General features: G+C 45.3%; 1 protein-coding gene across 1 annotated transcript in view; it reads right to left on the bottom strand.

Annotated features, from left to right (window-relative positions):
* Positions 1-26,269, bottom strand: part of HEG1 (heart development protein with EGF like domains 1) — an 84,570-nt gene that overhangs the window by 39,378 nt on the left and 18,923 nt on the right. The window contains exons 2-9 of the mRNA XM_040265549.1: positions 23,276-23,563; positions 21,277-21,570; positions 14,974-15,327; positions 13,696-14,043; positions 9,513-9,815; positions 7,284-8,645; positions 5,217-5,336; positions 4,471-4,590 (exon numbers count right to left, since the gene is read on the bottom strand). Coding sequence (XP_040121483.1) covers positions 4,471-4,590; positions 5,217-5,336; positions 7,284-8,645; positions 9,513-9,815; positions 13,696-14,043; positions 14,974-15,327; positions 21,277-21,570; positions 23,276-23,563 — 3,189 coding nt within the window. The remainder of the gene's footprint in view (positions 1-4,470; positions 4,591-5,216; positions 5,337-7,283; positions 8,646-9,512; positions 9,816-13,695; positions 14,044-14,973; positions 15,328-21,276; positions 21,571-23,275; positions 23,564-26,269) is intronic.

The raw sequence follows: 26,269 nt of genomic DNA, 5'->3' as shown, positions 1-26,269 counted from the left end.
CTGACAGTCTAAGGGCAACTAAGTGGCTGCAGAGAAAGGTGTCAAACATCTGCAGCAGGACCCCACTCCAGGGAGCTGTCAGACTCCATGATGATAAGCTGTATATGAAAACAACCCATATTCAAGATACCGTTGGGTTCAGACACAAAAGGATGTAGCCCCATTTTCCAAGGTCCATTTCACTCCTAAAATAAATTTCTAGGTGACATCAATTTGTGCTGATTGGGCCTGAGGGGAATGGAACTTACAATCCATTGGGTAGGCAATCAAAAATTAGGGTAGCCTGCCTTATATCTGGCTCTTATCTTCCTTTAGATTAAATTCTTATCTCTCCCTCTGGACAATAAAAAAAAAATCTCAACACAGAAACCCATGAAGCTGCTCTTTCACAGAAAGCTTGCCTGCTGAATTAAGAAAAAGGCCCACAAATGAGCCAGGGAAAACATTTAACATCTTATACTTACTGTCTAAAGCCCTTAATCCTTATTTAACATCTTTTTGCTTGTTCTACAGTTCAGTGAAGCCAGCTGCTTAGGACTCTTTCTGAGCAGCAGGGAGCTCTTTGAAAACATTCTTGGCCAAATGAAAGCGTTTCAGCACACTCTAATTTGCATGTTCCTCTGATGTTGATGAACAATGAAGCTAAATGACTTGAAAAGGGAAAGATGATTGTTAACACAGTACGCGGCTCTCCTCCTGATCCATGGTGCCTGTGGGACACTCCACACACAGGCTTCCAGAACAGTCCCCCAACTCTTTCATCCTCAGGTCTAGGTCTGCACCCAGACTCTCTGTGCAGAAACACACATATGGTAACCGGCAAGTACAGATCTCTCCTGAATCCGCGCCGTAAACATGGGCTCTGCATCCGTGTGAATATGAATAAGGCTCCACAGTGTCCCCCAGGCACAGTCACATCTTCACACTGCAGTTACATCATCTGGCTTTAGGGCAATTTTTTCGCTGGTGATTTACATATTATCTAAATGATTCTTAAAAGATCCATAATTATTGCTCTGTATTCAGAGGAGTTTATCATTTTCATTGCTTTCAGTTCTGGTCCAAGAGATTAGAAACCTAATGTCAAAGGATACCTCCCATCTGAAGAATCCTACCACTTTCCCAGCTTGCTCAAATACATTATTTTATTTGATCTTCATAATATCCTACAGTAGGAAGCAGAGCAGGAGGTAATCTGATTTTACAGATGAGGAAGTTGAGGCTCAGGGAGTCAGTGTGCTGTACATGCTGACCCTGGAACTGGAAACCTGGCATTTGAGTCTCTGGGCAAGTATACTTTTCCATACTGTTTCAAAATCATTTCCATCTCCATTCTTAAACAGAAAACTCCTCGCTTATTTTTTACAGGGTGCAGCGAAATGGAATAGGTTACGAGGATATCTTAACTTTGACTGATGTTTATATTCTCAGATTTTTTTCCTTAAAAAATAACACTTTGACTTGATCCCTGTATTTTAAACAATTTTCAAATTCGACCCTTATTTTAGTAGGGTACAAGTTGTTGAAATACATTTCTAGCCCCAAGATGGAGCTATACCTGCCTGGGGTACCACATCAGCAAGTTCAACTTTCAAGTTCCTAAAAATGCTCCCCTTGATTAGTAGCTCAGTGCATCCGTCAGCCCATCCTCAACAGTGAAGCCAACTCTGGGCTCTATACTTCTTTCTACATAAGGTCAGATAATTGGAGAAGGAAATGGCAATCCACTCCAGTACTATTGCCTGGAAAATCCCATGGACAGAGGAGCCTGGTAGGCTACAGCCCATGGGGTCGCAAAGAGTCAGACACGACTGAGCGACTTCACATGCAACCCCAGACAATCATGCCCTGTTTCCCCATTGCTGCTTCTATGTTCTATAAAACTCAGTTCAGTTCAGTTGCTCAGTCATGTCCGACTCTTTGCAACCCCGTGGACTGCAGCATGCCAGGCTTTCCTGTCCATCACCAACTCCCAGAGCTTGCTCAAACTCATGTCTGTTGAGTAGGTAATGCTATCCAGCCATCTCATCCTTTGTCATCTTCTTCTCCTGCCTTCAATCTTTCTCAGCATCAGGGTCTTTTCAAATGAGTCAGCTCTTCCCATCAGGTGGCCAAAGTACTGAAGCTTCAGCTTCAGCATCAGTCCTTCCAATGAATATCCATGACTGATTTCTTTAGGATTGACTGGTTGGATCTCCTTGCAGTCCAAGGGACTCTCAAGAGTCTTCTCCAGCAGCACAGTTCAAAAACATCAATTCTTTGGCACTCAGCTTTCTTTTGGTCCAGCTCTCACATCCATACACGACTACTGGAAAAACCATAGCCTTCACTAGATGGACCTTGGTCAGCAAAGTAATGTCTCTGCTTTTTAATATGCTGTCTAGGTTGGTCATAGTTTTTTTTCCAAGGAGCAAGCCATCTTTTAATTTCATGGCTGCAATCACCATCTGCAGTGATTTTAGAGCCCAGGAAAATAAAGTCTGTCACTGTTTCCATTTTTTTCCCCATCTATGTCCCATGAAGTGATGGGACCAGATGCCATGATCTTCGTTTTCTGAATGTTGAGTTTTAAGCCAACTTTTTCACTCTCCTCTTTCACCTTCATCAAGAGGCTCTTTAGTTCTTCACTTTCTGCCATAAGGGTGGTACCATCAGCATATCTGAAGTTATTGATATTTCTCCCGGCAATCTTGATTCCAGCTTGTGCTTAATCCAGCCCAGCATTTCCCATGATGTACTCTGCATATAAGTTAAATAATCAGAGTGACAATATACAGCCTTGACATACTCCTTTCTCGATTTGAAACTGTTCCATGTCCAGTTCTAACTGTTACTTCTTGACCTGCATACAGATTTCTCAGGAGGCAGGTAAGGTGGTCTGGTATTCCTATCTCTTTCAGAATTTTCCACAGTTTGTTGTGATCCAGACAGTCAAAGGCTTTGGCGCAGTCAATAAAGCAGAAGATGCTTTTCTGGAACTCTCTTGCTTTTTCAATGATCCAGATGTTGGCAATTTGATCTCTGGTTCCTCTGCCTTTTCTAAATCCAGCTTGAACATCTGGAAGTTCACGGTTCATGTCCTGTTGAAGCCTGGCTTGGAGAATTTTGAGCATTACTTTGCTAGCATGTGAGATGAGTACAGTTGTGCAGTAGTTTGAACATTCTTTGGCACTACCTTTCTTTGGGATTAGAATGACAACTGACCTTTTCCAGTTCTGTGGCCACTGCTGAGTTTTCCAAATTTGCTGGCATATTGAGTGCAGCACTTTAACACTCAGTAAAACTCACTCTTGCCGAAAATGGCTCCGAAAGTGTTCCTCCCATGGTTTGCAAGGCCCTGTACTTCCCCAGTCCATGAATTACTCTCCCTTTAATAAAGGACACCAAACTCAAATTGTCTTAGTTTTGTCATTTGACACCACCTTCTTAAAAAGTCTTGATGATCCTCCTCAGCTCATGGGCAGTAGAAATCACGCAAATAACAATTTCAAAGGATACAGACATTTGTTCTCTCAAAAAAACATTTACTAAGAACTTTTTCTGTGTTAAATACCACAGTAAGAGATTTAAGATGATTCCAAGTTGTGTCACTGTACCTGACAGTTCCCTTATCCATCTTAGATAACCCCATTCCTCACTTCTAATTTCTTCTTCACTGAACTTGGCATTCTAACACAGGTTACACACCCTGGGTGCAAGAAAGTTCTTAGGACAAACACAGCCTTGTGTGATGGAAGAACTGTGGGCTGCAAACCTGGCCTCTCATGAAGCAGTTACAGAAGCTGCACCACTAGTTACTTTGTCAGGGCCTTACTTTTCATTTGGGTTGTTTGCTTTTTAACTTGTAAAATGGAGATTATATCTAAAACCAACCAGCTTCATGGACTCTATTAAATTCAAGGTCAAAATGTAACAAACTGTATGATACAATTTTGGCAGTAGCTTTGTAAAAATGTATCTACCTATGGACAAGAACATGAAGATAGTTTTTAAAAATGAAAAGTATGTGCGAACATGGTAGGACATCAGGGTTTTATTCTCTTTTTTCTCTCCCTAATTTTTTTTTTTTTTACTCTTTGGTTGAACTATCCTTTTGATCTTTTTTTTCCCCCTAACTGTAGGGTAGAACGTTAAACAAATAGTGTTTGCATAAATGATGACATATTTATGCAGTCACTACAAAGTTTGTATAATATTTTTAATAACATGAAAAATGTTTAAGATATAAAGTTTGTACAAATACCATATGACTTCCAACTGTATAAAAATATAATGTACACTAAAAAAAGACTGCAAATAGAGTGCTATGTCTCCAAGTGGTGGAATAATAGTATCATCTACTCCTTCTATATTCCTTCAATGTATACCTTGGGCAAATATTGATTTTGATTAGGGAGAAAAACAATAAATGTTATTCTGCAAAATACATTGTAGTGCAGAGAAAATTCCAAGACAGACGAACTCTCTTACCCAAATTGCATATCCCTTTTTCCAGCTGGTACCCCACTGGGCATCTGCAGGTGAAGGATCCCTGAGTATTGTTGCATGTGGCTAGGGGTGGGCAGGGGTTCGAGAGGCATTCGTTCACATCTGTGGAAGAGGGAACACAGGACCACAGTGAATCTGCAGCAGGCAGCACACTCATAATCTGGTATAAGGAGCACTTCTAAGAGCCAAACGGCACCAGGTGTGGAGAAGACCAGGAACGAGTGGACATCGCACTTGTTCTCAAGGGGCTACCAGTCTACTGAGGGTGGGGACAGCCAGGGGTACAAATAAATATAAATGTAAGGCAGGATTTGAAAGTACAGAGGAAGTAAAGAAGGTGATTATTCTGATGGGAGAGAGAATTAAGGACTGTTTCAAATAACATCTGGACAAAGACTGGAAGGACTTGAATAAGCAGATGTGGGTAGGGGGATTCTAGGCTGAAGCACCAGCACAGCGAAGGTCGGAGCAGTAAATTGCGGGAGTTTTCAGGGAGCCGTGGGTGGTCCAGGTATGCAGAGTCCACAGAAGGCAGCCGGCTCATGGGGGCCTGTCAATGGCACTGTCTGACGTTACTCTGCAGACAACGCATAAGCATGTTAACCCTCAAGTAAGCAGGGCATGAATTTAAAAATCTTACTGCCCTATGTTTTGGAGGAAAAGGAGTCTATTGCCTGCCTCAGTGTGGCACTACATTATGGACCGTCGCAGATGACTTTTCTTCTTACCCACACTGCAGTTGTCCCCTTGCCAGGAAGGTGAGCACACACATCGGTACCCAGGATGTGTGGTGGGATCCACAATGCACTTCCCATCGTGAAGACAAGGGTGAGTGGTGCAGCTGTTAACTGAAAACACATTTCCAGAATAGAGCAGTCAATCACACAGCAAAGGTAAAAAGTCAGCTCTAGGTAAATATTTAATTCTCCCAGCTAATATTTGATTCTTGCTTATTTCTGTGTACTTGCCCTGAAAAGGCCATACTACGAAATAGAACGGGTTCCCAGAGGTGCAGAAGAGAAGCATAGGGACTGGATGTCGGCACTGGCTGTGTACACACAGGCGTATTAAACAGCTGGATCCCTGAATACAGGCGCTGGTTCAAATCCAAATGCTGCTTACAGATTCCTGAGCCTGGAAATGATGACACTGCCTTGGGATACTTAACAAATTCTACTTGAAGCAATGCCTATTTAAAACACACGTTAAGGGGGAAATGACACCTGATCAATTACCCTCCCTGCTCCTAGTTTTCTCTTTTCCAAAGATCTCACACTGTAAATGGGTCTCCAAATAACCATGCAGTCGTTCAGATAAAAGCCCGCAAGTGAGCACTCTTCACACGGTGTGACCATGAGCCCATCTGACTCCACCAGGCCCTGGCGAGGCCCAGGCCCCACTGTCCTCTTGGACTGCTGGCTCCCGGGGCAGTGACCACACTCTCTGTTTTGGTCTCTATAACTGGCCTGGTCACACTCCAGTTATACCATAACTGCCCAATAAAGGTTTCTGAGACACATTGAGAAAAATCCAAACTCATAACAGAAGGAGAAAAGTCATTTCCAAGGAGAAAAGTCAGTGGTAGAACGAGAAAAAGAATACAAAAATAGAGAGTTCTAGCTCCAGAATTACCCTGAAGACAAATAGGCTAAACCTGAAGATGGTGTCCTTGCTCCTCATGGCTACTTGGGATATACCTAAACGTGTGCACAGCACCTATATATCCAAACACTGCACCCACGGGCTCTGTCACAAGACATAGCAACAGCCAATATCAATCCTCCTCCTACTGGTCTACAGTTATCACTGCAGGGGCTGTAATCGGCTTTAAGGAACACTTGTGAATTATGTTCTATCTAACATTGGAATATACTTGGCATCTGGAAATGAAGCCTGTGAGTCCTGAAGCAGGACCGCAAACTTGCCAGCTTCTGTCTCCTAGCGGCACGCAGACCACTGGCACGAAGCGGGCACTGATGCATCAGGGCTCTCAGGGCTGCATGGGCTCTATGGCTGGACTACAAGGTGGATGATGGCTGCCTAGTTAGACCTGCCTCCAATGCCCTCCCCTTCTTCCCTCTTTCCTTCAGTCTCCATTTCACTTTTTTATCAATAGAGTTTTCCTTGCCTGAGTCTAGACAAACTAAACATCCAGCAAATTTTGGCCCTGATATCAAAGGAGGTAGCATCCTACTCCCTACTACCTGTCCTTAAGTGACAGAGAATCACGTGGATGGTTTTATTTCTCTTGTCCCAGCAACTTTCACATGGATAGAGAGATACGTAACCTCAACTGCAATGTCACACAGTCACTATGGGAAAGGTCGTTGAACATGTCCCTTCACCCGCATTTATCAGCCAGTGCCATAGTCTTAGGGAAATCTCAGGGAATCAAGAGATGCTTCCCTGGTGACTGGGGCACCAGCTGACTAACCCAGAAGCTTGGGATTCTGATCTGGAAGCAGGCACTTGCTCACTCTGTGTCTCAGACGGGTCACATAAAGCTTCTTGACTCGTTTCCCACCCTTCAATCTCACTTCACTACCCCACTCGGGCCTTGTTAAAGGCATGCTTGAAAAGGTCATGAAATTACAGTGCATCACAAGCTACTCACTACTAGTGTCAACACGGCCAAGGGCATCTTCTCCCGTCTGCCCTCTGTGACTCAGGGGTGAGAAAAGGATGAGAAAATGGCCACTGGCGCATTCTCTCCTGCTTTAAGCGCTTCCAGAGAAAGCACTGAGATCACACCAGAGCCCCACGCAGTCCTTGACGCGTCCACAGCCGCGTCCTACCTGCAGCGGGAGACGACGGTGCTGTGGGTGACCGGGTGCTGCTCTGCGCAGGGGAGGTGGTCGACGGAGGAGTTAACACCTTAGCTGTAGAGACAGGCGTGGTTCCGGGGAACGGAGATGTTTTGAGGAAAGATGAAGCCAGGCTGCCGTCTTCTGTAGGGCCAGGCCCCGTTGTCGATTCTTCGGTCAGGGGGAACAAGCTGGTGGCAGCATCTCTATCCGCAGGGCTCTCTTCTGTGGTGACAGCACCTGCTGTCGTGACTTGGACCACGAGAATTTCAGGACTGGTTGGCGAGAGCTGAGCCACTGTCTGTCCTGTTTCTCCGGCCACCGTCTGTCCTGTTGTGGGGCCACCCGTCAGAGCTGCCGTGCTTGACGGGAGGCCAGGGCTGGCCACAGGAGAATGAGAGGTCTCGAGGGTGGTGGCTGCCGAAGCTGGAGACGTGTGGGCTAAGTCGGTGCTCGTGGCTGGAAGGGCTTGCTCAGTGAATGTAGAAGTGGAGTAGTCGGTGAAGGCCAGGGGTGAAGGGATCCCCAGAGTAGACATCACCGTTACAGCTTCCGTGGCCTCCGTGGGCAGAGTCTGCAGGCGTGGTGGCTTCGATTCTGTAACGATGTTCTCGAGGTATGGGCTACTCTGGTTCTTAGGGTCTGCTGTCTGACTGCTAGGAACAGACGACGCGACTGCTGACGTCCGAACCGAAGTCACGGGAGCATCCCTTGCCCTGGGCAGGACTGGGGTAAAAGGTGCAGGTGGGAGGGCTGTCTGTGAGTCAGACAGCAAGGCGGGGGCAGACGCCGTCGGGGACAGTGACGAGGGTGGAGGCGAGGAGGAGAAAGGAGTGGGTGCGTCTGGGCTGGACTGCAGGGGATGAATGGAGGCCCCAGCAGATGGCAAGGCTGACGAGAACGACTGGTAGGACTGCGACACTGAGGGCAGGGGCAAGGGCGGCTCCGATGAAGATGATAATGCTTCACCAACAGATCTGGCATCGGCGTCCGGAGGAGCCAGAGTGGTTGGCGTATTAAGGGTGGGTGCGTGAGACGGAGAGTTGGCCGTGGGCAGAACCAGCGCCTCAGGGGAAGGCTGAGCATGTTCTCCTTGGTGGGATGAGACGTTACTCCTCTCAGTCTGAGCCTGAGAAGAGGGAGAAGAGTCTGAACTCAAAGAGCTTGAGATCTTAACGGAAGAGGTCGAAGTCTCCCTTCCATCCAGGGATGAACTGTTGTCTGTAATGGACAGTAGTGCCCGTTCCCCTTTGGTGAAAGGAGATGAAGCACAGGTGTAGTTGGTGTGTTCACTGGAGGTCCCGCAATCAGGATCTGTGCTGCTCGCTCCATCGTAGCTAATCCCAGTGACTGCTGAGGGAAAACCACAGTTAGGCCAATCAGACAGGCATCTGTGAACCTGCACTCTGAGACAGACTTTCAGTGTCCGGCCCGTGAACTGCCCCCCGGGGGAGAGACACTTTCTCTGGAGAGACTGTGCAGGGAGGCAGGCAGGGTTTGAATGATCTGCCCTCCTGTGAAGAGCACAGCAGCACCACTGAAAACGGTAATAAAAGAGAAGTGGGGCCCCAAATAATAGGGAACAGGTCCAAATTCCTTCCACAGACCTTTTTTTTTGATAAAAGCAAATTAGTATCTGAAAAGCTCTTAAGACCCCAAATAGAACAATTGTTGTGCCTAAATGGAAAAAGGAAAACCCTCCCAACTTTCCATTCTGTATAATGAGATATTTCTTTCCCAGGAGATCGGCCTCAGCCACAACCCGGCTGGGCTCCTTGATTGCAAGCATCCTGGCTCACAACAGTGCCAATGTCTCGGGTAAGCGTGGGGGAGGATGGGGGGGAAGGTGGGAGAACCCAGACAGTGCTCTCCACAGGGAGCTGGTAAGACACTTGGGTTGACAGCAAACTCATTCTATAAAGTGAAAGTGAAAAATGTCATGTCAGACATGTCACTCAGTCATATCTGACACTTTATGACCCCGTGGACTATAGCCCACTGGTCTCCTCTGTCCATGGAGTTCCCCAGGCAAGAATACTGGAGTGGGCTGCCATTTCCCTCTCCCAGGGATCTTCCCAACCCAGGGATGGAACCCAGGTCTCCTGCATTGCAGGCAGATTCTTTACCATCTGAGCCACCAGGGAAGACAAAACCAGCCTAGCACCACAAGCACATTGACAGATATGCTGAGGAAACATGCAGAGAGACCCTGCCCATCACCTCCACGCCCTCCGAAGGTCCTTGTGGCCGCCAGTGAACCCGAGACCGAGACCGGGCGGGCGTCCCCAGTCACTGTCGTGTTTCCCTGCTGCGTGGCACTCTCTGTTTCTCCAGCTGTCGCCGCCGATCGCCCCGCATCCCCGGGAGTCGTGCTACCGTTGGTGAGAGATCGCAGTGTGCGCTCCCCAACTCCAGCGAACGTAGCCAAAGTGTGCGGGCTGTGAGTGCGGACCCCTGGTGCTCCCCAGGAAGCCCCCTCCTCGGCTCTGGTACCAACACCCAGCTCAGGACTGTCTTCGGTGGCTACAAGAGGACGGGAAAGGGGAGGGCTGGTCAGTGCGGTGTACAGAGGGGCTGCGTGGGCCACAACGCTGTCCTCCGCCTTCTCAGGGTCTTTGTCTGAAACTGACGAGGTGAAAACCCAACATGTGCGTCTTTCCTGCTAACAGAGCAGTGACTGAATCCTCCGGAGGCAGTGAGAGATCAGCGCTGCTGTTCAGGTGACTTGGATTTACGCTGTTTCATTACTCCAGTGAACAGGATCAATATAATATTTCTTCTTGGTGATACATAATAAATAGTGTTTATGTCAGGAAAATTGGTGGTGGGGGGGGAGTGAAAGTGAAAATCGCTCAGCCATGTCTGACCCTTTGTGACCCCACAGACAATACAGTCCGTGGATTTCTCCAGGCCAAAATACTGGAGTGGGTCGCCTTTCCCTTCTCCAGGGGATCTTCCCAACTGAGGGATAGAACCCAAGTCTCCCATATTGCAGGCAGATTCTTTACCAGCCGTGTCACCAGTGAAGACCTAAGTGGGCAAAAAGCTAACAACCCTGCTGGAGCTTTCCACCTGACAAGACCGGGGAGGGAGGCTGGTATTACCCTAAAGGCTTTTACCTCCAGGTGGGACCAGCGATAGCTGATGGACACAGGGCCCGCCATTCTATAGTGTCTGCTAGTCTACAGTGTAGCTCTCCACCCTAGCCCCTTAGTGAGAAATGGCATCATGGTTAGAGGTTACAGGTGAGCTTGTTGGTTTTTTTTTTCTTGGTGGGACTGAATAGGAGTAGGTGACACATGAATAAATATCCTTTTCCTTTTTTCTTGGATATATATTTTATGCTATAAACTTAAAGAATCTTAGATTATTATCAAATAAATCCTTCTTTTCAGAAATGAGGGAAATGAGGACCAATTCTTTTTGGCCTAACTGCTTCATAATCTGGATCTAATGAGAAAAACAGGCTCTTTTTCGATTCTTATTCCAATTCCTAAGTCAGTTTAGTCCTTGAGAGACCTACCTTGGTGGAAAATGGATGTAAAGCTGAGTATGAGGTCAGTTCACTTCATGATGCTAGTGCTAAGTGGCTTCAGTCATAACCAACCCTTTGCAACCCCATGGACTGTGGCCCCCCAGGCTCCTCTGTCCATGGGATTCTCTAGGCGAGAATACTGGCGTGGGCTGCAGTGCCCTCCTCCAGGGGCTCTTTCCAACCCAGGGACTGAATCCACATCTCTTACACCTCCTGCAAAGGTAGGTGGGTTCTTTACCACTAGTGTCACCTGGGAAGCCCTCGCTCCATGACAGGTGTGTGTTAACTGATCAGCAGGGATAAACACGGGCACAGGCACACACAGGGAGCTGGGGCAGCACCAGGAGAGCCAGGACCTGGTCGCAGATGTGATCTGACCCTCGCGGGGGGACTTAAAAGAGACCCACGCAAAGTCCACCAGGAGAAGCTGGAGAGCTGAGCGTACCTGACCACAGTTTCCCTGACAAAGAGGACAGGCCTGTGATGATGTTACACAAACTGTAGGCCAGCCACCCCTCTCAGGCTGGAAGACAACACAGGGGGCAGTCATCCCCTGAAACAGAGGGGCTGCATCTGAACCGAGAGGGAGGGATGAACCAAGAAATCTGAAAGCTGTACGGCAGAAGCTGTGAGCTGTGGGTGATTCCAGGGACAAGAGAGAGAGAGTTATGTAATCCCAGAGCAGGTGGTTTCAGGAACATGGCTCTTCCTTATCTGGTACCTCAGAACTCCACGTGCCACTCACACTGAAGTCACATTGTCCACACACACCAATTGCACCCTGACTGCAGAGTATAGGGTACTGAAGAGATGGAAGAGGGAAATTCTATGGGATGTAAACTCCAGGCCTGCAAAAGCGAAACTTCTGAGACAACAGGGGCAGGGCAGAAAAAGATACCTTGTGTTTAAGTTACAGAAAGAGTGTGTTTTCCATGTCTGGACATAAAACAACACAAATAGTCTCCACCCACAGATGTGGTATTCTTTACAACAAAGCATATGCTTTTCCATATCACATCAGTAGTAAATAATAAATGTTAATTTTACTCATTAATTAGAGAACTCATAGCAGGGAAAAGAGCTTCCACTGTTAGTGGTAGAAAGGTAAGAACTCAAACCTATTATAAGCTTAAATGATAAGTTACTGCATTTTTGGTTTATCAACATACAATTTATTTTGATAAGGCTGATGAGAATTGTTCTCAAAATATTTTCCAAAAACATTCTTAAAAAGGAACATCAAAGGAAAAGTTTTCTTAAAGCAACAGACTAGAATTCATCAAAATTAAAAGATTCGTGCTGTTCATGGGATAACAGCAAGAAGGTTAAAAGACAACCCACAGAATAAGAGAAAATGACTGCCATCTTTCTGATGAAGGACAAGTATCCAGAATATATAAAGAACTCTCACAACTCAATTAAAGAAAGATAAACCACCCAATTTTAAAAGGGTCAAAAGATCTAAACAGACGTTTCCGAAGAATATATACAAATGGTCAATGAACACATGAAAAGATGTTCACCATCATTAGTCAGCTGGGAAAACTGCAATCCAATACCACTTAAGACGCCACTTAACTTCTAGTACAATTGCTGTTATTGTTACTCAACTGCTAAGTCATGTTCCACTCTTTGCAACCCCATGAACTGCAGCATACCAGGCGCCCTCGTGCTTCACTATCTCCTGGAGTTTCCTCAAATTCACATCCATCAAGTCGGTGACGTTATCTAACCACCTCATCGTCTGCTGCCCCCTTCTTCTTCTGCCCTCAATCTTTCCCAGTATCAGGGTCTTTTCCAATGAGTCAGCTCACTAGAATTAAAAGAGCTTGACAACAACAAATGGTGTTCAAGGTGCTAAGAAACTAAAACCTTTCTACTTTGCTGGTGGGAATACAAAATGGTGCAGCCCCTCTGGCAAACAGTTTGGTAGTTCCTCAAAGGTCAGAAACAGAGCTGCCATCTAACCTGGCAATTCCAAGGCAATTCCAAGAAAACACATGTGCACACAAAAACATGTACTTGAATGTTCGCAAAAGTACTAGTCTTAATAACCAAGAGGTGGGAACAACCCACATATCCAGTAACTGATAAAAGTACAAATTAAAACGTGGCACATCCATACAACAGAACAGCATTTGGCAACACTAAGGGATGAAGCCCGGACACACGCCACAGCATGGATGAACCTTGAAAACCCGATGCTAAGAGAAAAACACAAAAGGCCACACATACTATGGTTCCATTTATAAGCAACATCTCCAGTAGGCAAGTCTATAGAGGCAGAAAGTAAACTTATGGCTGCTGTCAGAGGCCCGGAAGAGCAGAGAATGGGGAGAGACCACAGTGAGCACAGTTCCTTTTGGGATGATGAAAGTGTTCTGGAATCAGACAGTAGTGATGATGGCTCAACTCTGTGACTATACCAAAACCACCACTGAATTGTACATTTTAAATGGGTGAACTGTACAGAATGTGAAATATAGTACAATAAGGCTGTTTACAAGAGGGAAAGGAGAATGTCTCTTGATGAAAGCCCAGACCTGGCGTGAAGAACCACTTAAGAGGAGGTGATACTCTCACCTTCCAGAAGCTGTGTGACGGCGGCAGTGTGGGGGTTTGGGGTGAGCTCTAAGGGTTGGAAGGACGCTGCAGAAGTCCCCAAGCTGTGTGCGGCAAGTGATAACAGCAGCATCTTGGAGACATTACAGAAAAATTGGGGGATATACAGGTATATGGGTATCAACCAGCTAGAAGGATGGCCTGGAGATACTGAGAGGCCTGCAGAACTATTTCATTATCGCTGAAGATCAAGCTCAGGCAGCCCCCCACCCTCCTCGGGGTGCGGTTCCGTGGATGGAGACTCACTTGAGCGCTCCCCGCGAGGAGCCGAGGAGCCCAGACTTTCTGAGGAGGATGAAGACAAGGACTCGGTGGCCAGCTCAGAGTAGCTCATTTCATACAGTGCTGAGTGGCTTCCTCGAGACTGTGGGGCGGAGGCTGAGAAGCGGGTCAGAACTGAAGCATTCACAACCTCAGGATGGGAAGCAGAGCTTCCTGCTGCACCTGCAAAGGGCTCGCGGCCGGTGGAAAACCAGACAGCGGTGCTCTCTTCACCTCTGACTGGTGGGAGAGAGCGAGAGGAGGCTTCTGTCTGAGACACAGGGCTGCCGTTCCCTGCACCAGAGCCACTGGCCAGCTGGGGTCCTCCGGAGGCTGAAAGGTATCAGACACAAAAGGCCATTACGTGGATGTAAGATAGATCCCTCCACAACTAAGACATGAGTCCTCCCTAAGAGAAGGTGCCCTTTGCAAGGACCTTGTACAGGGTTTACTATACGCGTGACCTGACGTACGCTTTCATGTTCTAAACAATTATTTCAAAACTTTTCAGTGTCAATAAGAGAGCAATACCAAAAACTGGTGAAGAGCAGAGCTTTTAAACAGTATGTGCAAAGTCTCAGAGTAACTTACAGGCCTGAGTGTTTTATTATTTCCCCTAAAACATGGGGTAGTGTGAGCCAGTGGGTATGCTGCTACATCCATCAAATACAATGTGCCCAAATATTATGCTTAGTCAGTCCTTTCCTAAGGCAGTTCTATTATTAATAAAGATTATTCTAATTCTGAAATACAGCAAAAAAAAAAAAAAATTAACTATGGGGCTCACTAAAACCATGAACTTGAGGAGTATATTTATATACTCTGCACATTTTATTTGTCAAGATGATCTGTACATAAGATAACTGAAGCTGGCTTTAAAGAGCGGCTAGCTCTGAGTCTGAAGTTAAAGCTGCAGAGCCACAAGATGCATCAGCACCGGGAGCTCGGAGGTGGGAGTCTCAACTCTGTGGTGAGTGAGATAAAGATCACGCACTCACTACTTAAACCAGCTGAGCCTCAGTTTCCTCATCTACAAGAAAGCAGGAGGAATGATGCCTGTTTGACTAATTCCACAACACTGTCATGCTGAAAATCAAAATGTGATAATGTGGTCTATCAGATAAAAGAGAGAGTGTTATCCAAGAACACAGTTGTCTTTTTTTTTTTTTTTTAAAGATTACAAACGGTCTTGAAGTGACCCCTTGAGAAAATTCAACAATTTTTAAATGTCCATAATAAATCAAATAGAGATTGAAGACTTACTTGGAGAATCATTTTGCCAAAATTCCCTTGAGACGTTGGAAGATGTAGGACCAAATGCACTTTCTGTGGACAGCTCTGTGAATGCCCCATCCCCTGGGCTCCCAAATACTCCACTGCTTCTTCTCAAGTCTGCCTCCGAGGGGGAAGAACGGACTGATGATGAAGTTATGGCAATATCAGAGTCCTCGGAGAAATGTTCTGTCTCATTCAGAGGTCGCAGACTGATGGCTGAAGACTGGGGCGTCCTTCGGACACTGTTGGAGAACATGGTGGCAACATGGACACTCTTTGTCCCGCTCACCGAGGAGCTGTGAACAGCAGTAGAGCTGTTTAAATCCTCTGTGCTTCCAGAAGCTAGAACGGAAGAAAATATGCTTTAAGACTAGCCAGGGTGTATCTGGATACAAATGATGTTAATTACATCGTGGTAGATGAATATATGTAATGTGGATCTAAAAGATAAACACAGCTAACACACTCATTCTCCCTCTTTTCACAGCGCTAAGTGGAGAAGCATGAGGTCCTTCGCTGAGCACAATGAAAGCTTCAGATCAAGCCAAGAGGAAGACAGCAGAAAGCCTCTAGACCCAACTTGCGTCAGTCTATACAGAAGAAGCTAAAAACTTCTGTTCTTGAGTTCCACCTTATAACTTATATAGGACAGACCACTGTGACACAGTCTGTTTTGTTTTCTTTTAGCCACGTAAGCCTTTTGTTCAAATGCTATTATAGATTAAAGCCTATACCTAAAAATGCATAAAAGTGGGTGCATTACAGGGGACCCAGTCACCAGCGAGGAGGCCTTGGGCTTTGCATCCACAGTCGGAACAATGGTGGCCTAGAACAGTCATTCCCAGCCTTGCCACCATCGACAGTTCTTTATTACTTGCCACCTCAGGGCCATCGTAAAACTGACATTTCGAAAGACCATTAACCAAGCTGCATTTATTAAGTAGCAGAGCTTCTAATCAGCAGGAGACACTCATCATTACCCCACTGATTTAATTCCACCCAAAAGCAACAGGCTCCATCCCTGGAGTTAACCTCATGCAGCTTTGGAGACTGGCTCACACAGTACTCCAGTGGGTCCCAAGGACTCCAGGTTGGGAACAATGTTTCTGATGAAATGGGAGGCAGACACTGGATCAGTTGTCAAGAGCCTCAAGAACTGAATGACACACCATTGGTCACAGTGGACAGTCCGCTCTACAGAAGTACAGTGGCTTGCTGGTGCTTCCCTTCCACAAAGAACTTTCCAAAGGACACCCTGAGAAATGACCTCCAGAAGGGTACACTGAAAGCCTCACGCCAAACAGGAATAAACTGCAGGGAAGCTTGGTGAGTGGGCAAGAAGACCCAGAAGCAAGAAGGAAGAGTGCTTTTTTTCTCTTTTTAAGCCAAATTTTTTAAAAAGTACTCTGTATACCTATAAAATGAAAGGCTTCAAATTGTTAATTATGACCCAGGAAAGGAAAAAATAAAGTCTTCATTATAAACGTTTCTTTGAAGACCAGTCCAATACACAGTCATAACAAAAGCAGAAATAAAAGTTAAATACATACATAGAGAGTGAGCACAGGAAACAAAAAGGCTCCTTTTACTTTTGAACAAAACCACAGAACCAGGTATACCTAGAAAACAGGCTGTGGCTCTGGTTGCTGGGCCTTCAGGGAGACAAGGAAGATGCAGGCAATCCATGAAGCTAGTAATTAAAATCAAAGGAATAGAGAGACCCAGAAACAAAAATAGTTGCAGTCTATAGCCATCCCTTCAGTTCAGTTCAGTCGCTCAGTCGTGTCCGACTCTTTGCGACCCCATGAATCCCAGCACGCCAGGCCTCCCTGTCCATCACCAACTCCCGGAGTTCACTCAGACTCACGAACATCGAGTCAGTGATGCCATCCAGCCATCTCATCCTCGGTCGTCCCCTTCTCCTCCTGCCCCCAATCCCTCCCAGCATCAGAGTCTTTTCCAGTGAGTCAACTCTTCGCATGAGGTGGCCAAAGTACTGGAGTTACTTAAGAACAAAAACAAATGGACCTGGGGTTTTTGAGCACAAGCATCCATTCTCCTTGCTTAACCCTGAAATAAACCTTTCTCTGCTACAAACTAACAAAAAAGGTTCAGTATTTAAAAAAAAAAAAAAAGAAAAGCACAACACAGACATGTCCCAAATCCTCACTCACCTACTTAGCTTCTTGGGCCTAACTTCATTAGAGTCACCATCTATATCCACCAATTACAGCCCCATCGGATTGCTAAGTGCTCTTTCAAAACACTTTTCTTCCCAGTAAATTACATTATTTCATTGACTCAGTGCACAGTGACGGTTTTATTGGACTCAGCCTGAATACCTGTCCAGCAAAGCAAATGGCCTCAGAAATACACCCGTAAACATCACAACAGCTGAAAGTCACAAAAGGAAAATGGCTAGGTTTTCCCTGACCCTGAGGCTCCATGGAACACTGTTTCACCATTTCATTATCATCATTATTACAAGCTGCCTTTTCAACCAATAACAATATGCCACTACTTTACGTACACCTCCACAGATTGTGCTACCTAAGACTTTATTTGTGTAATCTCATTCAATCCTCACAGTAAAGCTACTAAGCAGTATGGATACTTCTGTAGAGTTGGTGCTTCTTAATAAAAGGAGAAAAGCTTGGTCAAACTAACCTACAATCACCACTTATGTTACCAAATGAGCACCTGCTGAATACATCTGGGGGAAATGTACCGTGTTTCTAATCAGCAGACCAGCACTACTGATTATTTAATAATTGCCCTTCCTTGCTCATTTTCTATTCTTGAAGCAGCCATTCAAAAATGAGAAGACCATCCATTTGGGAGCAGAAACAAGCTAAATTCCCTAATATTTGTAATAAGAGGTGAAAAGAACGCCTGCTCTTCTGGGGAAAGAATATGGGTCCCTCTCCCATTACAACACAACGTACTGGAGCCTCAGGCACATATTACGATGCTTGCCCTCAACTTGGCTGTGATCCAGAACTTGCCAAAAATCTTGCTGAAGCAGCTGATATTTGGGAACGGTATTGCTAAATCTACAACCTTCTGAGTTATTTATATTCTCTTCCTCTACAAAGTGAAATCACCACAAAGCAATTTACCTGGACCATATCAGCTCAGCTGCCCACAGAAACACTTTCATGAATTGCGATCCATTACTACACCCTCCGTTCCTATTGAGTATATATAGAAAACATTACCTTTTAAAGAACATTAGCACAATTTCCACAAAACAGCAATTGAAGGCATTTTCTAGTATGATCCTCAATATTCGTTATATAAAATTCCTCTTAGAAGGTACTGCCCCCAAAACACTGAAGCCTATGGATGAAATTATATTACTCACTTTATCTCACAATATATCACACCCCACCCAGTTTCGCTTTGTGCCCTGGTTTCCAGGAAGCTCAGTACTAAATTTAGTGCTCAACTGTAGCCACTCTCACATAATTCAACATACACAATCTCTTTTCACCTTTAAAAGAGAACTTTTTTCCCTATTAGTTGCTTTGCTTACTTTCCCCCCTAATTATCAAATAGTACCTGGTCATTCAAGAAAATATAAAAAGTAGAGAAGGAAAAAAAAAGCAGGAAGCAAAATAATTTCAAATGGCTTCCGATCTCTTTTTTTGAAATCTGAATTAGCTGTCTAGGCCTATACTTGATTTAATGCAATTTATTAGCGTGTAATTTATTTTTGGAAGCAGGCAACTCCTGGCTCCCCAAGCCTCAGAAAGGCTATGTTGTGTGTACATCTGTGTGCAGCAGAATGAAAAGTGAAGAGTCACAGAATACAAAGGCTGATGTGTCTGGAATAACAGACATTGAAACTAGAAGGATCTTCAGGATCAGCTGCTCTAATCCCTTCATGTTTCAAATAAGGACCCCCATCCTCCCCAAGCCATGTTACTGGCTGGCCATCCTAGCACTCAGCTAGTGAGCAGCATCAGTCCTTTGACTGATCCAAATGCCAGGACTTTCACAGGGTCACATTCACTAGTGACAAAGCAGCCAAGTGTCACAAAGTACACACCCCCGCCACACTCCCTCTTGGCTTCGATTCCCCACGGAGAGGCCGGCTGGGTTGGGTGACTCCCAGTTTGGGTCTGCCGAGTCCTGCTGGCTTTCTCAGTACTCTTGTCTGCATGCCTTGAACTCCTAGATCCCACAGTCAGGAAATCTACATCTCAAAATTCAGGTTTCAGGGGAGGTAGAAGATACACTAGGGCTCTGGTGAGCAGGCTAGCAGGGACCAGCCCAGCACTCAAAATAAAGCAGAGCTTTGGGACTTCCCTGGTAGCCCAGTGGTTAGGAGTCTGCCTTGCAACACGGGGGATGCATGTTCAGTCCCTGGTCAGGGTACAGAGATCCCACACACCGAGGGGCAACTAAGCCCATGGGCCACAACTAAAGAAGCTCACACGCTACAACGAGGACCCAGCACAAAAGACAAACAGAATAATAAAGCAGAGCTGCGTCTCCACACGGCCTCAGGCCCTTGTTCACGTCCCCTGTACATCCCTGCAGCAGGATGGGGCTAGCCAGCGAGATCCAGATGGCGGGCAGTCACATCCTGAATGCCTGGGTCTCCCTGCATTGAATAGCACCCAAAGTCCCCTCCAGTATCTAAGAGGGAGGTGGGATTCTACCTGGCACAGAACAACTGGTTCACTAAGAAGGAAGAGCAATGCTCAGCGAAGCATTTAAGGAAGAGGAACGATATGGTAGACCACTTCAAAAATTAAAAGTATGAGGTTCTAAAAGGATGAAGGAATTGGAGGGCTAAACACTTTTCTGAAAGTACAGATGACTACAGTCAAGGCCAGTAGTTGGAAACACAGACTGATTTTCAAATATACCACAATAAATATACCACAGCAGTGGGTTGAATTTAAAGTATAAATATTAAATGACCCTGACCAGAGTCAAGTTTAGCTTCCTAGAAAATGCTTCCTTGCCACCATTTCGTAAAGTGGTTCTTAAACCACCGAACCACAGGACTTTGAAGCCGGAAAGGATCACAGCTTTTATCCAATCTAACCAACGTTTAAGAATAATTTTAAAAGCAATCCCCTAAAAATATGAATCATAAATTATATACATACCCAGTTGGCAGGAAACTATATAGAGTATATGAAAGTGGAATGGGCTGCTTTCAATAGGTATTCCAGAGAGGATCTCCGTTTTCACTTTGATGACATAAACCCGAACCCCTAGTCCTGTAAAGTATTTCTAATATCCTCTGAAATGGCAACGTCTGAAGCCATCTAAGCTCCATTTCCCAAGGATTCTTCCAACCCTCTGGGCCCTGCTCCCTACGGCATGCAGATGAAAACACAAGAAGCACGCACAGGCTCAGAATGAAACCTCGTAGAAGAGAAATGGTGGGCGAAGTTTCCAGCACTGGCCTGTGGCTGGATGAACCCTGTAATATCTGGCACATGCTCATCCCCTTCCTCATCAACTGTGCCTGGGGCAGGGGAACCCAAGAGAAGTCACAGACACAGTCTGTGTCCTCAGAGGATTACAGTGCAGCTGGGTAGAAGGCTAAGATGGATAAGGATAAGCTAGTGTGACCTGGTACATGGCTCAGAGGGTTGAGGAAAGGCTCAGTGGAGGTGGGACACCTACATGGAGACTTAACTGATGGCCAGGGGTTGGAACACAAAGGGCCCAGTGGTCCACTGCTACAACCTTGCAAACACCTGCCTGTATGGGTTTTCTTGAAATGATGCCCAGAGAAAACTGTCTGTTATCTTTGCCATTGAAAGAAACATTTCTGCAATAATGAGGAAATACAAATATAACTCTCTATCGAATGGCACAATGTTCACTGTTTTATTCACCCTAGAACTGGTCTCTAATGCAAGAACACACACCACCATGCTCAGCCGTGTGTGTGTGTGTGTGTCTGTGTGTGTGTGTGTCTGTGTGTGTGTGTGTGTCTCTGTGTGTGTGTGTGTGTGTGTGTGTGTGTGTGTGTATAGAGGAAAGGGGAAAAAGCAGGGCCTGGTGGAGAGAAAGGTCTAGAGCAGCTACCAGACCAATTATTATTTTCTTCCTTATACAAGTAAAGAAAACACATTTTAAACATGAACTTCAGCACTGAGATAAATTGTGCAGGTTGTATTTTTAACCCCCAATACGTTGCACTGGTGCTTAAAGTCTTTCCCCTTAGTCTCTGTGATGAGTATGTAACTGGCTGGACATTCACGGCTATTTATTTCTATTCTGCATGACTTCAGAGGGTGAAGCTGGGACAGAAGCACTCACGTGAGGGATGGTCAGAGGGAGAGGAGTAAGCCAATGTCCTGGAAAGAGGCGGCCAGGAGGGCTCTGGTCCTGAGGAATTTCTCTGCCTGGGGAGTACGGTCTCTTCTCCCCCCTCCACAGCAGGGAGAGAAGACTGGCTCAAAACTGAAGTGGCAGCCATCTGGGTGTGCACAGTCACTTCTTCGGGGAGCCCCTGTCCCCCTGCAGGGGAACCCCAGGATGTTCCACTCTCCATGTAAAGAGGGGCAGTTCTTGCTTCTGAACTGCTGGATGGCGGGTGACGCTTTCCCCAGGCTGAAAGTAGACAGACACAATTAAAATTCCACCAGCAGACTTCCAAACGTCTGAACCATCTTTGAGTGAGCTCACCTCTGACCTCTATAAAACAGACATGAGAAGAAATTAGGAACAACTGTTCATTCTTTGAAAAATTTCCTCCTGAAGCAGAGACCACAGACCCACACAAAGGCTGTTTTCAGATCTCGCAAACAAAGGCTCTGCATTTTATGGTAAAATTATCAACAAAGGAGCCCAAAGAAGCTAAATATCAGACGACATGGAACCAGAGGTCGGTTTTGGATCATGACACATCACTCACATTCCACAAAGCTGGTCCCAGAATTTACTTAAATTTAACATAGAATTTCCACGATCTGAATGACCAACAAACCCAGGCAGCATCACATACAGTTTCTAAGCTCTATATCCATCATTCACAAATGGAATGTAAAACACTGCCCAATGAGTCCCCCAACCAGACCTCCCATCACTGGGGTGGGATGGAGTCATCTTTGATGGTTTCAGCCTCTTCCTTTAGGTCATCACCAAAGTGTATCAGTTTTCCTTTGTGAAGAGTCTTTACTGATTCCTTCCACTCCATCCCCAAAGCCACCAGACCATTCGTTAACACCAGGCCATACATTAGCACCTGGTATCTGGCTTTCTGTGTCTGCTTGGGTGCTCCCTGGGACTCTAGGTTACTTCTGCTCCATCTCCCACCCCAGACATCGTCTACCCATCTGCCAGATGCACCTGCCCAAATTCACTTTAATCATGTGACTGCCTTGTTCAAAAATTTTCAGTGCATTCCCCATCCCACCAAATCAAAACCGCTTGGTTTCCAAAGTGTTGGATAATTGTGCCTAACCCCACCCACATGACTGTTCTATCCACTGCTCCTCTCCTCTGTGTGTGACTTACGTCCTCCCCAAGGGAGGCTGCTGGCCTCACCACCCACAAAGAGGCCACATTCTCTTCCTTCCTCTGTATCTTCCTTCGCTCACATGATCCGGGCATTGCACTCCTCAGCCACTCCTCCCACCTTGCTCAGATACACAGGCTTAGGCTGAAATCTCAGCTCTGAAACCTGTTAACTGTCTGACCTGCACACGTTGGACTGATGGATTTCTCTAGCTTCAGTTTCCAAATTCCTAAAATGAGAGTAATGTGACCTCATCACTTGCTGTGAGAACAGAGAGCCGAAATATGTTAGTACTGAGTGGGTATCTAGTCAGTGCTAGCCTTCTTTGTCTTCGTTTCTTCAATCAAATCTTGCTCATCCAGCCTGAGCCCCTTATTGAAATCCTTTGCTAAAAATGGCAAAACTTTTTGTGCTGTGCCGACTGGCACGAGAACAACCATCTGAGCTACATCAACACAAACAACACAGCCCAGCAGTCTACCAGACCTGGTACCTAGGAGACGGCTGAGTGTGGCAGGACCGCCAATATGGTGTGGATTTGGTATGGCCATGGAATGTAGATTCCACAGGACTGGTCAGGCCACTCAGCAAATCTGCACCCTCCCCTGGTCTACACTTAGAACTCAACTAACCACAATGAGCCACAGGTGGAGCCTAAGCAACAGTGTGGTCCTCTCTGTCCCAGGACCCTTGGCTGAGCATCGTGACTCAGGATGCGGGAAGGCAGAGACCATCAGATATTTGGTTTCCCAGGCCTGGATATTCATGCACGAAATAGTGTCGTTAGCATAAACTCACCTAAGGTGCTGCTCTGAGAAGTCAGAGTCGTTGTTCTTCCAGGCCCATAGCGGGGAACGGTGAAATCTGTTCTCCTTGGAGAGTCATTTATTCCTCTAGCAGCTGCTGTTTCAGTTTGTAAGGTGATGTTTTCTGGAGCATCCAAAGAAGGATCACTCTTCCTGGGGGTCTGCACCATGACGCTCTCTTTGGAGACCACTGTTGAAAAGTCCACTTGATTCTGATCAAAGGTAACATTTTCTATTTGGGGTTCAGTGTTGCTTTTTAGCCAGTGGTTTTTTACAACAGCTGAAACAAGAGGAAAACGAATCAGTGAGAACTTATTGCTTTCTGAAAAGAGCATAAACCTTCGGAAAATGTACATAACCATGTACATAATGGAGAAGTGGGTTCAAGGAGAATAATTTCACCTTTCTTTTTCTCCAACAGTAATTATTCTTGCAATCCAGGGGAAGAAATTAGAAAGCAACAATATTATATAGGATTAAATTTTATAATAAACAGAATGAGTGATGAAAATTGATAGAAAGAGACCAATTTGAAGTTATTGCTGACCACATGGCTCCTTGAAAAAACCATTTTTATGTTCCCATTTAGGAATGATATTTTTCTTTCTGCTTAGGATTGAGGGTGGTGTTGAGAAAGCTTTGCAGGGATGAATGAGGTCACTTCTACCTATATGAGTCAGACAAAAATGGCCAACCATTGGATCAGCAAATGTTGCAGGCAGAACCTACAGTTCAACTCAAAATATCACACACACACACCAAAGGAGCAAGTTATCTTCTAGATCAGCCCTGTCCCCTGTCCAAGAGGTATATAAAGTAAGCCACAAATGCAAGCCACAGAAGTAACTTTAAAATTTATAGTAGCCACATTTTTAAAAGAAATGGGTGAAAATAATTTTAACAAATATTTTATTTACTCCAACATATTCAAAATAATACTTCAATATGTAATTGATATAAAACTATTGAGATATTTTGCATTCTTTTTTTGGAATTAAACCTTTAAAGTCCAGAGAGTAATTTGCCAGCCACACTTCAAGGACACAATAGCCACATGAGGCCATACAGACAGTGCAATTCTAGAGCAGAGGTTTTCGATATTGCCCCGCTCTGATCCACTCCTACCTGAAGCAATGACGCACAGACTGGAGTTGGAGGGGTGCTGATTATAAATTCTTCCATAAAGAGATTCTGATGACCTATCCTAAGGGAATCATTTCCTCCCCAACCCCCTTGAGAATTGCTTTTTCCATGCTTCCTATTCTGTTTCCTGTAACTGATAATTAACAGAAGCTTCCTAAGGAGGAGGGCGTTTCCTAGGCATCTGAGCTCCCCTGGGGCCTAGCCCCAGACAGGCAAGGTCCACACTCAGCTAGAAATGGGATGTGGAGTGGTGTTTCCAGGGCAGCCGCCAAGTACATAAGTTCAACGTGGGACTCTAGGGTTATGGACAGCAGTGAGCGACCCACACAGCATGTAACCTTTGTTCTTCCTCTCTGAGCTGCAAAGGCCAGTTGACCTCCCAAGAGGACGGAAAGGATCTGAAAAATGCCTTCCCTACCCTCTTGGTCAACTTGGCACAATGAGATAAGTTATTCTCAAAAGAAGCCAGAAAAAAAGTGATTGTCAGGAGGCAGAAGGGACTTAAAAACCCCTGCTCCAAAACTGGTAAGCCATGAGCAAAGAGAAGGAAATGAAGTTAGCTCTATTTACAGCCCGCAGATGAGTATGAGGCTTGACCAATGGTCGGCATGGCTGAGCTTCTAGAAGCAGCAACGTCTTCTTCAGGGAGCAAGAGATGGGCGCCCCAAGATCCAATCAGCTCAAGGAATTCCAGTCTTCAAATGGAAAAGAATGGCCACGTGAAGACAGGACATGGCTATCACTGAACCATGCTGTCTCCCTGGAGGGCTGACGAAAAACAGAAGGCAGGAAAAATGCACACTATGAACCAAACTAAAAGGTAGACTATTGTCCTGCAGTATCCTGAATAACCCTGCCACTAACAACTAAAAATGCTGAATAAAATGCTTTTTTAAAAATACTTCTAAACGCATTGCTGAGTTAGCAAGCAAATCTGGTGAGGTAAAAAATGAACTGAGAGCTGGAATTCAGAGAGGTGAGCTAACTCCAAAGCTGGCAGCTGCTCATCATTTGTGACCTTCAACTTCTGTCCTGATGGCCACAGGGATGCAGGAGATAGAAGGGAGCCTCAGAGGAAACTCCTATATGAAGTCGGGACCAGGGCTATACCTTGGATGCAGGGCAAGTAGAAACAAACCTGCCCTGCCGAAGAGGACAGCAAGAAATCTGGCCCCTCAATCTTGGTTTCAGGTGAAAGAAAAATAATAACTCACCCAAGAATTGATAACCATAAAGCTAGCCCTTATGTGGGTGTGCAGCACATACAACACCTGTGTGGTCTAAACCTCAAGCCAAGGGTGTATTTAAAAGTGATCCTACAGAGATTATGATGCCAAGTGAAGTAAGGCAGTCAGAGAAAGACAAATATCATATGTTATCACTCATAGCTAGAATCTAATTTTTAAAAATGATACAAATGAACTTATTCACAAAACAGTCTTACAGATATCAGAAGCAAACTTACAGTTACCAAAGGGGAAACATAGTGGGAAGGGGTAAATCCCTAGTACAAATAAGATAGGCAACCAACAAGAACATATTGCATAGCACAAGGGACTCTACCCAATATTCTGTGATAACCTATAGAAGAAAATAATCCAATAAAGAATGAATATTTGTTAACTGAATCACTTTGCTCTACACCTGAAACTAACATTGTAAATCAACTATACACCAAGAAAATTATTACAGATATGTTTTAAAAAGTGGTCCTGAACCTTGTGGATATACTAGAAACCACTGAATTATATATAGGTATACCTCATTTTATCGTAACTCACAGATACTGCATTTTTTTTACAAATTCAAAGTCTGTGGTAATCCTGTGTCAATCAAGTCTATT

This window comes from Oryx dammah, unplaced genomic scaffold (genome assembly GCF_014754425.2).
Source record: "Oryx dammah isolate SB20612 unplaced genomic scaffold, SCBI_Odam_1.1 HiC_scaffold_2, whole genome shotgun sequence".
In the NCBI taxonomy this organism is placed as follows: Eukaryota; Metazoa; Chordata; class Mammalia; order Artiodactyla; family Bovidae; genus Oryx; species Oryx dammah.
Note: the sequence above shows the minus strand (reverse complement) of the source record. Positions and strands in the feature narration are given on the sequence as shown.